The sequence below is a fragment of the Pholis gunnellus genome (genome assembly GCF_910591455.1).
Source record: "Pholis gunnellus genome assembly, chromosome: 2".
Lineage (NCBI taxonomy): Eukaryota > Metazoa > Chordata > Actinopteri > Perciformes > Pholidae > Pholis > Pholis gunnellus.
Window position 1 is genome coordinate 13059886 of NC_136536.1, and position 16999 is coordinate 13076884.

Below are 16999 nucleotides of genomic sequence, written 5' to 3' on the forward strand. Positions count from 1 at the left end.
GGGGGGGGGGGGGGACTTTTTTGGAGTTTATGTGGTTTCACATTACTTCCACTAACAAGCACATATACAGCTCACTCACTACACAGACAAAATGGTAATATGCAATTTACATCATATCTGCCGCGAACCCTGGTTTTCCCCTCTAACTGTTGTGTTATTATTGCTCTAGATGTTTTGTTGTTAGGAATGACATAATGCTTGTGGTGGCAGGTCGACACTATGTTTATGACTGACATAAGACTTTCAGTTTGAAATGGCGTGCTTTCGGACATGGGCTCTGGCGTTTCAGAGTTTGCAGGTTGTAGCAGAATTATTTCTGTTGAATCATTGCAATGTCGAGAGCTTAACGATGGATGTTATGTCGTTTTTATGACATTTGTGATTAGGATTCATGACAGGCACTGTAATTATGATGTTTTGAGCAGCACCGGCTCCCCTGGGAAACATGGCAAAACTCTCTTCCAGCATTAAATTCTCCACAGCAGCTTTGAACGCTATTCACGGCAGCATAAAGTAATAATGATACAGCATCATGCTAGAATTATATTGCAGTAATCTAGGTCTATGACATCATATTTTTCCTCCATTTACTCACAAGTAAGTTTTGATATGCACTTTCTTGTAGGCAAGAGCACTTGATTGGTGTCGTGCAGATGCAGTTAAAGAGATTTAGTGACGCAGAGACGCTCTGAGACAGACAAGCATTTGAAAAAGAAAGCTTATTGAACAGATTGTGTTTAAAGTCTATTAAATAGATGCCAGATGCAACTTTCTACTTCAGTACCTTCATATAATTATTATTATAAAATGAATGTTCATTCGCTTTACACTATAGATCAGCTATAGTTTTTACTTTTTAATGATCCTGGATTTGCTAGCTGGCCATTAGGATATTTAGTGTTTGTTACAGTTTGTATTGTACAGAAATTTCGCATTCACGCAGTTATAAATTTGTGCGGAAAATAATTTAAAAAAGAGTCAAAGAAAATCATCTTTATAGATCCTGACACATTGACACGGTGTTGGTATTTTCCCTGAGCCCTATGGCAATATACTGCCTAATAAAAATGGCTGCCTACCTTTTAATCAATACTGTATGCATTTTTCATGATTTTCTATTCATAATTAACTTGAGTTATGCTGCAATTAAACTATATTCAGGTTTAGTTTTAAAGAGGTGTTTTTCACACAGCTGTCTGTGCAATGTATGACAAAATTTTCCATGCTTGGCTAAGAAAATTTGCTAGACACTTTGATGCTTGATTTTATCTGCTGTATTTGCACCCTATTTTTTACTATATAAGAGTTTTTAGATGAAAACGTTGATATATGGATACTTAATATGTTAGTCGTGTCCTTTCATCATTATCTTAATCATTACCATGGTGTGTTGTGTTTACGTATATATTTCATCTACACTTTATGTTTTTACATTCTGCTTTCAAATACTCACTTTGACTCTATTAAGATTTGATATAAGAGTTATATTGTTGCTAGATATCGGTGCTAATGAAAGGGAATGATTCCAGCACATTGTGTTTTAAGGTGAAACTAATTGATTTGAATGTTCAAACAGGAGGACCAGGGTTATGAAAGTAGTCACCTCTCATTTACCTTGTGTCACTGGGTGATCTGGTGTTGCAGTCCATGTTGATGCTCCTTGTATAGAGGTGGGAATGTTTTGAGGAGCCTGGTATTCTTTCCCATAAGATAGCACACTACACTACATGTATTCTCCATAGTCCTTGTTTGTGGTTGTATTCTGACTTTATGTCTTATGGATGTTGTTTTTTTGTTGTTCCACTGAGAGCTCTAGTACGAGTGCTCCTCGTCGGGACACCGTCTCCGGTTGCAATAAAGCTCCAGTGGTTATGGTTTGTTTTGAAGTTTTGTGTGAAGGTTATCCCACATGTACACCGCCGTGTATTTTCTTATCGGTCATGTAACGGGGTTTGGGTGGGGTTCTGTGTAATAAAATGGTTTATGTATCCATCATTGGAGCTAATGTGTCTTTTTCTAGCCAAAGATCATAGCAATATTTTGATCCTCACATGACATTTCACTGGTAATTAACTATGCCATTTCTTTTCACGTAGCTATATAACCTATATCCCCCCTTTGGCTCATTGCCTGTTTCAGACACATTTTTCATGCTGGATTTTCGCTCCGCTCACCTTTTGGCTCTCCTGCACTCTCCCCTCAGGCCTGACCTCCTCCTCATCATCTTCATCCTTGTGCCTCCCCACTCATATGGCAGTCTCCTGTTCCCTCTTTTAAGCTCTAAGCTCCTTCCACCACACTCCCTCCATCTTAAGTCTGGGGTGACGATAGCTAATTATAAAATCAATGATGCTGGGCTGCCTAGTTTACAGCCCCCTCTAAAACCTTAACTGGGAAATCACTGTGGGATTGATGACTCCCTCACTCTTTATCTCTTTTAATTAGAAATGTAAAAGATATGAAGACCCAGAGGCCAGAACACATCTCCGAGTTTTTATGACCCCGACACCCGCCTTCCCCAGCTCTCGCTCCCCTTCCCCAAATCACCCCTTCCTCTACCTGGCCTTGTTTATTCCTTCTTCCTCCCGGCTGGCACACCCTCCATTCTCACTCTCGTCACAGATACCTTTACCCGTTTCTTCATCACTTTCTCCATTACCCTTTCTTTAGGATCGCCCGCCTGCCTCTCTGCTCACGCAGTGGAAGGTGTTAAATTGATGGCTGTTGCACTTGAAAACGTTTCTCACCTTCCCCTCACCTCTCTTCTCTTCCCTTGACTGATTCCCAACCCTCTGTGGATTTGCTGCATATGTAACAAATGACAAACTTGTCCTTTTTGTCTGCTCTGAACCCAGCGGGAGACACACTGTAAATGATGTACTGTTTCACATTGTGACCCAGCTTCCAACTTTATGCGTCCAGCGCATGACACATACACCTCTGTGTATTGTAGCCTACATAGCTTTACGTCTACAGAAAGACCCCACAGTTTATTTTTATCACATCAAACCCAGGTCACATGCACCTCCGCTCTCTGACTTTATCACACCCTGAGCCCCTTCCTCTCTTACTGGTGCCAGAGCACTTGGGTTCAGTGAGCTTTATCCTCCCGATCACTCTCTGAGGAGCCAGCCTCTCCTGATCCATTATCCCGGCAGTTTCAGAGCAAACTCGGTGGATGTGCTCTCTCTGTGTTTAAATATTCAAATTCATTTTTTTTTTTTGGTATGCCGCACTCATGGCCTACTTTTATGGATTCTTTACAATTTTTTATGAATAATTGATGCCCTGAGGCTGCAAGAATATTACAAGGGAGATTTTTCCCCTTTATTAATTCATTGTACAGTTATACCCTTTTTTCCCCCGGGGGCCTTTTTTTTACACATTTCCATCTCTTTTTCCAATTTCCAGTCAATAAGCATTCCTAACTCATGTAATTAGTTAATCCAGCACCACTGATGTGGAAGGATGAGTATATAGAAATCCTGCCCGGCTCTTTTAAATTCCCCCAAGCACACCCAAACCCTCCCATAGGTTCCCATGGCAACACCGTCCAGGGGCTCAGTATATGAGGCCATTTGATTGTTCCTTGTAAAATAGTGTAATGTATGGGCCTTATTTTAATTCCAGTCTGGTGTTATTGATCTGTCTTTAATGATGGTTAATTAAAGTAATCATATAATTGATAGGATCTCATCGCTGTTTATCACCCTCTTCTGATTCTCTCTCGCTCGCAAACTATTAATAAAATCAAGGTGTGACATTAGTATCCCACACTGGTACGCTGAAAACGAGAGATGTTTACTGTTGGTAGCCCTTTAAAAAGAAGGTTCCTGTTCTTTATCTGGATGTCAAGAGAGCTGGTTTTATCAGTGATGTCGATGTACTCGAGGTAATAAGTTTGTGACAAATATAACTCGGGACTTTTGGTGACGTTTGTATGGGAATCTGAAAAATGTTTAAAGTTATTCTTGTTTTATTCATCTGCTTGTTTCAAATGTATTCTGACAAATGCGTTGACTTTGAGTTGAGTTTAAGGCCGCAGTGTCCTCTCACATTTCACAGGTCATTACCAAACCAGATTCAGTTTTGGATCCAAGATGCTTCTACAAGATCAAATATCGCACGAGTCCAATCAAATCTGAGACCATGCTGAACCATGCACCGACTGTTCAGCTGGAAGCAGCACCCGGAAAGAACTGTAAAATGGACTGATCACTGGGGCTGCTACCTATGTTTATTTTCATTAGCAATTTATCTGCCAGATATCTCTTGGATTAATGGTTTAGTCTGAAACACCAATAATAATAACAGTCATACTCATAATAATAATATTTGAGAAGCTGAAATCACAGAATGAACGACCAATTAATCAGCTGCTTATATCTATAAGTTATCGATATGTTTCATGTAATGTATCTACAATTGAGATACATTAATTATATTTGATCCATCGTTGTTGTGGTGTACATCTTTTAAAGGTGCACTATTTTTTTCTGTTCAGTTGTCCACCTTTCTAAAATTCAATAAATAAATCCTAACAGACAGATTTACTTTTTAACTTCTGAACCACTCTATCAGTGAGACAAAACTATAGGACTTTTCACTACCTCCAACTGCACAGAGAACAAATCTTCAGAGCGGACCTTTATCTGATGTCCTTGTTCAGCAGGAGGCAGTGAATTATTAGCCTCTGCACTCCCAGCGCTCCATGACCGAGCAGACCATGCTCTCCTCTTCCATGCAGGGTGAACACAGCTTGAAGCGGTGCGCCCTGCAGTAACGGTGCAAGAGCTCCCTCTACTGATATATTTGGTAATGCATGGTTCAACTCTCTGAAAGCTACGACTTTACAGTGTTAAGGGACTGTGTGCGCTTCATGTTTTCCTTGTATGAGTGAAATGTCTGATCATATACCAGACGTTTCTTTTTGCAAAAAAAATTGAATAAATGAAAAAGTCCAGTAATCTCACAAAAGTAGTTTATTGTGCCTCTTACTGTTTATATGGCTTTTCTTTGTATGACAAGAGTTGACATAAACAGAGAGTGGACAACACCTTGGCCATGTTGAAAAACAAAAACATGAAACAACATAATCTCAAAGTTCTGCCTGCATTACCATAATTGACATCATTGACATCATGACAGCCCAGCAGAGAGAGAGAGAGAGAGAGAGAGAGGGATGTGGTCATTCACTCAATGACTCAAACAAAACATGTTAAAGCATTCTCTCTCACACACTCACACACACATACCCGCACGCACACACACACACACACACACACACACACACACACACGCACAAACTGAGGAGACCTGCCCATATTCAGAAGATGGGACCTCTCGCCGCTACAGAAAGAATGTTCATATTGCTTCAAAGAGAGACAGAAAAAAACCCCTCTGTACTGTATATCAGCCACGCTCTGAGACAATTTGGCAATAAAGAAATGATACATGAGAACACATAATCCTCCACAGCTCGTTCAAAGAGAAGTGAGGATGTACACAAGAAGACAAGACGATATAATGGCTTTTGGGATGAGAAGGCAGTTTGCTGCTTGGATGCCAGCACGAGCACAGGCGGCGCAGTAACGATGATACGTCCCCTTATGGGAGAGTCAGGCTGGCGCCCGTGCTGATTCTCAGACTTGTCACCTTCTATGTACACGCAGAGGAGTTGAGCTGATCAAAACGGAGTCAAGAATACACACATAAATATTGCCTGTTTCTAGCGAGCCTGAATGCAGCGAGAGTTTGGTCCTTACTGAAAAGCCCTGAGTCTGAATCCAAAATGTCTTACATGAAGATTCCTGCTTTCGACTTGCATATGTCTTTGATCGTTGTGTTGATGCACGATGCTGCTATGTATGTATGTGTGTATGTTTTTTTTGTCCGTGCTGAAAGTGTGCATTTGTCTACTGACATCATCGGGGAGTGCTCTAAGGTTGATTGTATTGTATATGTTGATGCTGTCGTCAGTTTGGAAATGCTAACGGAAATATAAGCTCCCGGACAGTAACTCTGCTCTCGGTGGACGAGATGTGCCTTACTTGAATAGAGGATCACAAAAGTGCTACATATTCGGTCAAGTGTAAATCTCTTGTCCGGGCACTTGATGCCAGGTAATCTGCTACAACTGAGGGTAGTGAGATCGGAGTGTGTGTATGACATGTATGTTTGTGTGTGCGTGTGTGTGAGTGACCACGCTGCTGTGAGGATCGCTGGATGGTAGCTGGAGTTCCTGCCAGTAGTCAAACTCATGCTACCAAGATGACTTTTCCTAACTTTGGCACAAAGATACTTACTTTCCGCACTGACAGCATTAGTCGGCTGCAACGAGAATAATGCCAATTCCCTGATAACAGAAACTGATTAAGTCACTGCAACATAACAATAGTCCTCTGGGTTGATTATCATTGACATACACAGTGAGCCAAAGTGCCCAAAAAAGCCCCAGCTAAGCATATGTAGCTGATAAGGAAGACCCAGCCAGTTCTGATTACCCTTCTTTCCCTCAGAATATCTTCTCAGGAAAGCTCTTCAAAGAAAAAAAACTTGTCTAAAAGGATTCATATATAAAACCAGAATAACAAATAAAGACAAAAATATAATGGTATATAGATATGTATGGACTTATTCATAAATTGAAAAAAAGAAAAGTAAAATTGAAAACAATATTCAAAAGCAATAACCACAAAAACAAAAGATTAGCATACTCAATTTGGTTTTGCCCTGTACTCTTGTTGTCTTTTGAGAAATGTGCTTGTTGTAATCCATCGGAATCAACTGCTCAGTTCTGGTGTCTGGTTTGGCCTTTCCCTATTTCGATATTAACAACAACAGTGGAAGAAAAAGAGACATAAACCTTTCTCAAAGAGGTTCTGTTTGTCACGGTAACTTGCCTCTCGGCTATGCCAGGAGTTCATATGATTTACGGTCATCTCTCCTTTACTTTATTTTTCTGTAGTTCACTTGTCATGGACCATGTGGCCTGAGTTAGAAGTGTCTGTACACATAAGGCTCCGCTGTGTTCCGCTGTGGAGGACACGGTGATGTGCAGTACGAGGGAAGGCCAGCATTTTGTTGAGGTGGGAGAGTGAGTGAGGTTGTGTTGTTTGTCTCAATGTATGTTTGCGTGTGTGTATGCGTGTGTTTATATGTGTGTTTGAACCTGTATGTGCATGAGTGTGTGTATGTTTGAAATGCTCTGTTCACTGCGCCCTCCCAACAATGCCTTTCCTCGACCCATCTATGGCCTCCGGAACACCCCAGGGCTCCCCATCACTGTCCGAGCCCCTGTCTCGATCTTCATCCCCCACGTCGTCATCGTCGTCTTCATCCTCCTCCGGCGACGGCTCGCTGCCGTTCTCTGTGGCCCAGCTGTCGTCCTCATCCTCAGCCTCCTGCTTGACCTGGGCCGGTGGTGGAGGCGGCGGCGGTGGCGGAGGTGGCGGACTCTCGTTGTCCTCTGTTTGGTCTTCAAAGGCCTCTGGGTTCTCGAGCATCTCCCTGATCAAAGGAGGCATTGGCCCTGGGATCTCCATCTTCAGAGTGATGGCTCTCTCGGCACCTGGAAGCAGAGAACATGGTGATGATCAATGATTATAATCCTGTTACGTATTCCCTGCCACAAAGAGGACACAAATGAAACACCAGAAGACTGAGGCTAGTAGAGGTTCAGGGACTTATTTACAAAGCCTTCTTTGTCGGTATTATGAATTGGTTATGACAGTGGTCAAGCATTTTTCAAAATCTGAATTTGTTCTAGGAATTAGTCTCTTCACACTAACCCTTAGTGCTGATGCCCCTGAGGTCGGTGATCTTCATCAGCATGCGGGGGAACATGTGAGGTTTGTTGGGACGACGGCGGCGGGCGTAGATCTTCAGAGCCTCAAGTAGAGGCTCTTGCAGCTTATCCACTTTCTGGGGCTCCTCTAGATCCATACGGTCTGATGAAGTGTGCAGAAAACACATTGTATTCTTTATTATTAAGGAATACTGAAACAGAGATTTACTCAAGCCACTTCCTTCTTTACAGTTGATGTTGTCAGTGTGTGTACACACTGCAGTACCTCCACAGATGAGGCAGATGGCGCTGAGGAGGCCAGTCTCTGTGTCGTCCATCTCCAAGGGTAGAAGCTGGCCAGCAAAGGCAAACACCAGGTCTGTGAGCGGTCCGAAACCGGCGTTGTGCATTTGAGTCCGGTTCAGCGTCAGGCCATCTGAGAAGGTCATAGTGTCCTGTTCTGGAGTGTAGCGTGTGCAGATCCTCAGCATCTGTGAGCACAAGAAGGTGGGTAACTTATAAATATCAAAAATATGATGTAATGGGGATTTAACAATGTTTTCTGCAGCACAAAGTATTGGCAGTAGCTCAACTCATAGATATTAGCTCAGTGTCTAGTGTGTATAACTAGTTTCACACCAAGGATTAAGTAGGCTCAGCATTATTTGTGCAAACCTTCATGCACTACCACTTTTCACCACCAGATGCAAGTATTCCCTCATCTGTCAAGTAAGCTGATTTTGTGAGAACAGAGCAAGTGAAGAGGACAAAAGGGAACAACAAAGACAACGGCTCCTCACCAGTATGTCCAGGCAGGCTGACTTAAGTAGAGTGATCTGGTCAGCGATGGTGAGGGTGGTGAAACCTGGCAGCCGCTTGGCGAATTCCACAATCTTGATGATGCATTTGGTGGAGAGCTCACTGAACTTGTCCCATAAACCCAGATCCAGCTGAACCCGGGTGTCTGAGCTGGAGTTCTGAACACACACAGATCAGTATATTGTTACAGAGGTGGTGTACAACCCCGTCCGCATTGAGGGCTAGCGTGTCCGAAGCCTCACAAGACATTTACATTTTACATCAATCAAAGGGGGGGAAAAAAAATCTATTTACATGTTGCATCAATCATTCAGAGGCCACACAGATGGCTTAATGGGGAACTGAATTAGTTAAACCACCACTATGTTGGGAAAGCTACGGTGAATTTAGATCTTTGCATGCAATCTGTGAGCCCTCAGTGACGGCATAGCTTGAAGAATGTTACCACACACAGTATGAGTGAACAGTGGTGTAGGGTATGTGTGTGAGTGTGTGTGTGTGTGTGTGTGTGTGTGTATGTGTGTGTGTATGTGTGTGTGTGTGTGTGTGTGCGTGTGACTTACGGTGGTATATTTGCCCAATTGGCAAAGTGACGGGAAGGTTTCTTTGTGAGCTTTGCTGACTTTATTGACCAACTCCTCCAATTCTCCACTTAGCTCATAGCTCTCTGGAAGCACCAACTCCTCCTTCACATCCTTCTTCTTCTTGTTTCTGTCATTGCGCACCGCTTTGTAAAAAGAAAAACAAGATGAGACACACATCAGTTACGAAATGTCCCTCTTCTTTATCTGCGATCACATGTAAAAACATACACAGCACTCATGCTCTGTGTCTTTCACCACTGTCAATGACATTGGGCTCACTAGTGGAAAAAATAACTAAGTTGCAGCGGACGTTTGCTCTTAACAGTATTAACATATTTCCTTTAGCACGGGACGGACACTGGCTATCTCTTCCTTATCACCCGCTCTCTTCCTTGTCCATCTCTCTATCCACTTGACCGGTGCACATAAGCCAGTCCTCCACTCTCTGCCTCCTCTCCCGCCTCCTCCCCGACTTTCCTTCCTCTCAGGATATCCAGTAATAGCAGAGGCACAATGTGATCCCGGTCTTAACACACATCCCACACAAACATTACACCCACATACATGTCCCACGGGCTCTGTGAAGGGCAAGAAACTGCCACTTACACACACACACAAGGTCAAGCTAAACAGGTCACAACTGGGTTTTTGATTTTGGTACACTGGATGGATCCTGAAACCATGAGCTTTGTCAAAACCGAAAACTTGTTTTCTGATCTGTTGTCGATATGAATGAAAGCAGTGTCTGTGCTGGCCAGAGGGGCGAGGTTCTGTTGTGAAACAGGAAGTCAGAAATCATTTTGTAAAGGGATTAGTCATATGATTGCTACAGTGCCCAGCCTCGCCCCGATCACCACCCCTGGTACGCTCATCATCTGCTTCTGCCTCTCCGCTGCATAGTTTCCCAGAGTCTCTGACTGAACATGAATAGATCAATGAATTCACACTGTGTGAATCAGGTCAGATCTTTCCCTTTGTGGTAAAACATCTGATCTAAGTAGAATCCAAACTACTTGCCAATGTTTCCAAGGTACTCGGTATATCATACTGTGTCTTGATCTATGACTGAAACAGAGTCTTGTGTGTGCGTGTGTGTGTGTGTGTGTGTGTGCGTGCGTGTGTCTGTGGATATTCACATGCGAGTGAATATCCATGTTTTGGAAGTTGGTCTCTCTATCTCTTAGGACTCCAGTCCAATAGGGCTCACCTTCCTTGGACATGCCGACCTCAAAGCACTTTTGCAGTCTGCAGTACTGGCAGCGGTTGCGTGTGACCTTGTTAATCTGACAGTTCTTGTCTCGGTGGCAGGTGTACACCATGTTCTTCTGGATACTGCGGCGGAAGAAACCCTGAAGCACCAGGAAGTAAGAGACAAAAGAGAAGAGATAGAACGATTGTGTGTTATAGTCAAGTCATCAAATTCAGGATGTGTTATTTCACTGTTTCCCTTTCAGAATAACTCTTCTTTCCTCTATCTTTTCTAAACTGAACCCTGAAGTGAAAAGTGAACAACTTTTTAAACTTTGTAATGTTTTGATTGGGTCTTTTCACTTTTCTTTCTTTAGTCTTAGTTATTCCATTTTTCCCCACTACGATCTAACCCACATTACAGAAGTAGCTTGAGACTGCCTACTATAAAGCCCTTTCCTTCTTATCTTGATGAAAAGGCAGGTAACTAACTCTTGCAATCCAGCGTTTTTCTAAATGTATGTAATAAATCAAGACAAAGCAGAGCTCAAAAGGCTCTGGCAGGTTCTTCTCACCTTGCAGCCTTCACAGGAGCTGACCCCGTAGTGGTACCCTGAGGACTTGTCCTGGCACACAAAGCAGGGCTTGTAGACACGAGGTGGGGGAGGTGGAGACGGAGAACTGGGTACCATCTCCTCTGAGCTGGTGCTCTGGGTCTCCACCGCTATGGAGAAGAAGAAAAAAAGACAGCGAAGCACATGAGCACATGATTTGTCACATATCCCTGTCCTACGGCGAGTCAGAAATGTCAAATGTGCACTTGTCAATGAATGTAGCAGATGTGGATAATCGAGTGTGTTCAACTGCATTCAAACATGATATGACAGCTGACAGCATTTCCTTTTCCATTTGATTTGTGGTGCCAGCAAGAGATTCTAAGTAACGATTACGTTCGGTGGGCCTGGAGGTGGATTGAGATACGTTATCATATATTGCTTTTTAGCTTGACTTTCTTGTGTGATGAGAAAGAGAGGAATATTATGAGGCAACTGTTTCTATTTCCAGGCATCAATTACCACCATAAGGGGAAGCACTCAGGTGCATGTTTGGGGAGATTATTGTTGTGTGTGAACACAGAGAAACAAAGGAAGAATGATTGTCTGACAGCAGAGACAAAACTGTTTTTTACTGCAGTAAGCAGGAGCGCTGTTGATGGACAGCCCATCTGATAAGGCCAGGTAACAGAGTAAGCTGTTGCAGCCAAGAGTCAAAGCTGGCTCTTCCTCATTCCATGGACTCATGATGACATCTTGCACGCAGAGAGTAGAGAAATGTAGTACACGCATGCATGCAAGGCTCTCCTTCTACTTTTTAAACTGGAACACAACTGTGACGTCAGTGCAACCTTGAGTCACATATTTGCTATGGTACATTAAACTTCAATATATCCCAAAGAGAAACACATACAGAATCTTTTGGATGCTCAAGTGTGCAGCGTATGGATTCCTTACTTCCCCTGAGAAACATAAGCTGCTGCACACACACACAGGACCAGACCCTCGTCGTCACACATGCTAGCCTGCACAAACTCACGGACACACATGTTGCTCGGGGAAAGTATGGAATCCATACGCTGCACACTTGAACAACCACTTACCCAGCAACACCTCTTTCAACTCTCACCCTTAGTTACCCTCAAACTTCAACCCCCAATACTGCATCCCACCACCCCCTGACACACAAACCCTATTTTTCTCTTGTTTCCTGGCCCTAAATTCCTCAGTGCAGCCCTGCCAGGTTTTAATAGAGGCCCAGGCTCGTAAGGCGGCCTATAAAGGCAGTCCCATGGCTGGACTGGAGGCCCCAGCCCGGCTGGCCTACACTTTATAGGGACTCGGTCACCTTGGGCAGCTATTCACACCACCAGCTGTAGCTCCCAACCCGTAAAAGAAGCCAATCATAAAATAAAAAACAGGGAGGCTCTAAAATTCGAACTTTTACTGCCCCCCCCCCGCCTGCACCTTCAATGGAAAGCACAGAGGGTTAGCCTAAACTTAACCTAGCCCCCCCCCTCTCTCTCTCTCTCTGACACCCAAGGCTGAAGCAAGAACCACCAGCTTGTCTTTTTACAAGAGAGGGGAGACTTCAAAAAGAAGAAAAAAAAGGGGAATAAAAAGAGGAATTTGATAAAAAACAGAGAAAGGGAGAAAGGGGGAGGAGAAGACCCAGTTGCTCCTGAGGGCAAGTCTTGTTCAAGACCAAGCTGACCATTACTACCACTGCTGTGACTGCCCAGCTACTACCTCATTAATGATAGTAACAGAAAAGGTTTTTTTCATTTGTGGCCCGCTGCTCAAACATCTGTTTTTCATATGCATTTTTATATTTCACTATTCAGAATCCACATTCAAATTCCTGCTTTGAAAGCTTTACTATGCTGGAGGCAAAGATGTTTTCCATTAGTTTAAATAGCAATACCGAAGCCAAATGTGCAAATCAATCTAAAACCTGAAGTTTACACCCGCTGAATGTTTCTACAGCAGTTCTCATATCTCCCTGGCCAGAATGTAACAAAGCAGCAGGGTCAGAGGCAGAGCAGAAACCCTCTGAACGTGCCATGAACCTCCATGTTTATGCAATAATAACAGCAGCAAATGAGGCTCCAGACCGAGTGCTGACAACCCCTTAGAAAAGGACAAACCATATGTGGCGTCAAGTAACGAACACTGACTGACACCGTCTAAATGGAGGAAGAAAGCGAGCCAAAGAGAGAAAGGCCATCCTGGAGAAAACTCGGACAGCGATGAGAGAGAAAATACATCAGGCTCCATCAACACGTTGAACCTGGTTCCTGCCAGAGAACATGACTCCTGAACCCGCCTCCCAGACTTTGCCTCATTCAGCCCGCTCCATCCAAATCCCCTGCACCACTTACCCCAGGGCGCCACAGTGAGAGAGCCCTTTCAGGCAGCCCCTTTCCCCAGTCTCCTCAACTCAGCTCATCACTGTTTAGAAAACAAAGCCCTGTGAAATGAGAGGCCCTCCTTATCAGCGCTCCGAGGCCCGGGGCACCATTTGCATGACAATCCGCCGGCCGAGGCCTGTGAGTCGATGACGGACGGATGAGATGAGAGGACTGGGATAGGTGGGTGGCTGCTGTTGTTGGGGGAGGAGAAGAGGATAAGAGAGGCAGGAAGGAGGGATAGTTGAGTTACCAGTAGCCACTGTTCGTTTCCTGCTAAGTATCAGTTTACTCCCTAATCCCTTCTCTCAATGCTCTCTGTGCACAAGTGGCCCAGCTGCACTGACCAGGCCTAATCCCCTGGTCAAATACACACACGGATAGCATTCAAGGGCTACAAACTACAAACGGCCTCGGGAGGATAATACTCACTGGCTACAAACAACAACAATCCTCCCTCCCCTGCATTACACTAAAGTGCTTCAGCGTGAGTGGGATGCGCAGTACATCATTCTCAACAACCTCATTAGATGTGAAATGTAACTGCGCACGACAGAAATAGCTGTTTGACTGAAGGTGACTTCAACTAGGTCAATTGCTTTAAATTCTAGGTCAGTTCAACTGGGCCATTTCACGTCCCTTTAGATTCGACAGATACAATGGGAGGGAAAAAGATTGAATAGGAAGAGATTATAAAGAAAAACAGGAGACTTTCTGGTAACACTGACGCTGCCTGCTGTTCACTCAACTGGAACAGGGGAGTGTTTCTAATGTATGTGAGCAAAGGCCGTGACTGTGCAGCTTGTGCTTTGTGTTGCAACACACTCCTTTTAACTGAGCAGCATATGACATTCTGGCAGGGTTACAAGTATTCTTTCACAATAGGCTTGCAGATTTTGTCTACGTGACTTGTTGGTGTGATTGAATCTTCAGTGGGACGCTGTTCCAGAATCTAGTCTTGGCATGTGACAGCAAAATGCACAGGCTATGTGAGGACAGCGTCCGTACATTAAAGTACACGAGTGAACGGCACAGACAGATTTCTGTGTTTATGTTGCGTGCAGCGGCCCTGCCCAATCTTTGCAGCCTCTATTTGACTTGCAAATGCAGGACTGTTTGTAACAGTGCGCTATAGTGAGCGCCACTGTTCTCCATTAAAATATCCTCCTTGTGTGTGTGTGTGTGTGTGTGTGGGGGGCAGCTCATTGTGTGCAAGTTTTTTTCTGTCCATGTTAAACTGCAAGCACAGGCATGTGGGGCCTTTGTCTCCATCTCTACCTTCATTAAACAGCTTGTACAGCTTTCGTGTTCTTGTCGAATGCACCGAGCAGTAAAAGAGGTGTGTGAGACTTGAAGGCCGCGTGCGAGAGAGAGGCACACAGTAGGGCTCACTGTGAAAAGAGGGGTGGGCATTGGGCAGACAGCAGTGGCAGAAGGGGAGCAGATTGAGAGAGGATGGTGAACAGTGGGCTGGAAGACTTGCTGGCACACTGGGTGGGGCCTTTGAGGGTGCCGTTGGCCCTCTCTACCCCATGGCAGAGGCTACAGCTCCACAGGCTGCTCACTGAGTGACCAGGAACCCACTGAAAGGTTTCTATGAAGAACTGGGCTTTGTAAAAGAGGAAAAGAAAGTACCACACCCTTGTCAGTAGTGCCAGCTAGTTTCACTCTCCTTCTCTGCCCACGTCTTCCTGCCATCCCTCTGAGGCTTCTGCTTCAAGGTCCCACACAACAGCCTGGTTTCCTTCCTCTTGTCAGTCTTTCCGGAGGATCTCCGTCACTGCTTTTCGAGCCACTTCTCTGTGTCCCTCGCTGCTACACTTTCTTACATGCGCCTCCATTTCCCACAGGTCGAAATAATACTGGTGCTCTGTTCAAGCTCTGTTGCACACAATTGAGTCACCTGCAGGCTTTTAAATGGGAGGTCTATCAAGTCTCTATTGTGTCGCGTTGCACAAGCACTCACAGTGTAACCTCCCTACAACTGAGAAATAAATGGTTTATATGGTGAGGAAGTCGAACGCTGGAAGGAGTGAGGGAGGAATGTGTGTGTGCGTGTGTGTTGACAAGGAGGGGGGGATGCTTTCATTAAAAGGTGCTGAGCAGTAGCAACACCTTTCAACAGCTGTCAGAAAGCTCATTACCTGGACTCCTACTGACACACACACACATTCACTCACACGCCTGTAAAGAGGCCCCGCTAAGCTGTCTTTTAAAACAAGGTCTATGATAAAACTGGGCTGTCGACCAGGAGATTGCTCAGGTTTGAGCGGTGAAAACACATAAAGCTGGCTAGGGAGTAGTGAGAAACCAGACATTAACACACACACCTCCAGGAATTTACACCCTTCTGTCAGAACCAGCAGAAAGTCATGAAACACAGAGAGAGACAAACACGTGTGAACCCACATAATGCACACATATGATCTGAGACCAGACGGATATAAGGAGTAGAATGTTTTCGCATATGTTCATAGCTGCTTGATTTTTTTTTTTACTTTTGAGACTGACACAATGTGACATGGCGCACAAACTCCTGCCACCACACACACACACACACGCTTCTTTATCTACAGCTCCCCCGAAGAAAGTGTACAAGCAGTGCAGAGCAGGAAAGGCAGCAGGTGGGATAAGCCTGTATCCTCAGGGCACATTTTAAAAAGTGGAATTACCCTTGCAGTCTGCTGGTGCTCTCAAAACACCCTTTCTTCTTTACAGCACCTCATAAAGGGCCTTTTGATATTTTCTTGATGGAGTCGGCCAAGCCAACATTTGGCAGCAAGTGCCCCCCTTTTCCTGCACCACACAACCCTGTCAAGAAACACACAAGTTGGCTTCAAACGGACAAACTTGCCCACCGAGCTGCCTGTCCCACATGAACCCAGCAAAAAGTTTCCTTCAAATGTCCTTGAACAAAACCTGAGGAAGGAGGTGTTAAAAGGAGAGGGGAAATTAAAGGAAACACGCGTTCATTGAAAGGATTTTAGTCAGTGGCCTTTTAGGGCAAGTGCAGGAAAAAAAGCAGACAGTCAAGTGCAGATCTGTGGAAAAAATGTGCCCCTTCATCCCTGTGGTGAGCTCAAGCTGACTCTTCATCTGCCCACCAGAAGACAGAGAGGAACACAGCTCTCCTCCGGTGACTGCAGAGTGAACCCAAACCTGGCAGTCCGGCGCAGGCTCGGGCCATTGCTCATGTCAAGTAGACAGGACAACTCACGGGCAGGCGAGGAAGCAGACAGCGAGCGGAGGCAGGCAGGCAGACAGGCGAGGTTAGGAGAGAGGACAGGAGAGACATGGGAGGCAAATCCTGAGTACTTTGATCCTCAGGTTGTTTCTCGTCCTCCCAGACTTCCTCTCACCATCTGTAGCCCTGGCTCTCACCTGTCTGTCTCTGGCAAGTCCACCAGCGCTCGTTCAATAGCTATTGCTTCCTCCCAACAACAATAGAAACCTACAAAAGTAGAAGTAGCCCAGCCCCGGCTGCAGCCTTGCTCAGTCAGAGGAAGTGAGGGGAAAGGAGGATAACGTAAACAACAACAGTAGTATTCACTCCAGCTCATTGGGGAAGCACCACAGACCAAAGCATGCAAACGCAAACCTCTTATTGGAAGGAACAAGCACACCCACAAGTAGTAATCACAGTTCATTCCCACTCAACAT

General features: G+C 44.6%; 1 protein-coding gene across 3 annotated transcripts in view; it reads right to left on the reverse strand.

Moving 5' to 3' along the window:
• Positions 1-4967: 4967 nt before the first annotated feature.
• The window catches only part of rarga (retinoic acid receptor gamma a), a 41700-nt gene continuing 29668 nt past the window's right edge, over positions 4968-16999 (reverse strand). For all 3 annotated transcript variants that reach the window (XM_079171706.1, XM_079171705.1, XM_079171707.1), the window contains 7 exons: positions 10953-11101; positions 10397-10538; positions 9169-9332; positions 8587-8763; positions 8073-8277; positions 7791-7949; positions 4968-7570 (listed from right to left, as the gene is read on the reverse strand). In XM_079171706.1, the coding sequence (XP_079027832.1) occupies positions 7212-7570; positions 7791-7949; positions 8073-8277; positions 8587-8763; positions 9169-9332; positions 10397-10538; positions 10953-11101 (1355 nt within the window). In that variant the 3' untranslated portion in view covers positions 4968-7211. The remainder of the gene's footprint in view (positions 7571-7790; positions 7950-8072; positions 8278-8586; positions 8764-9168; positions 9333-10396; positions 10539-10952; positions 11102-16999) is intronic.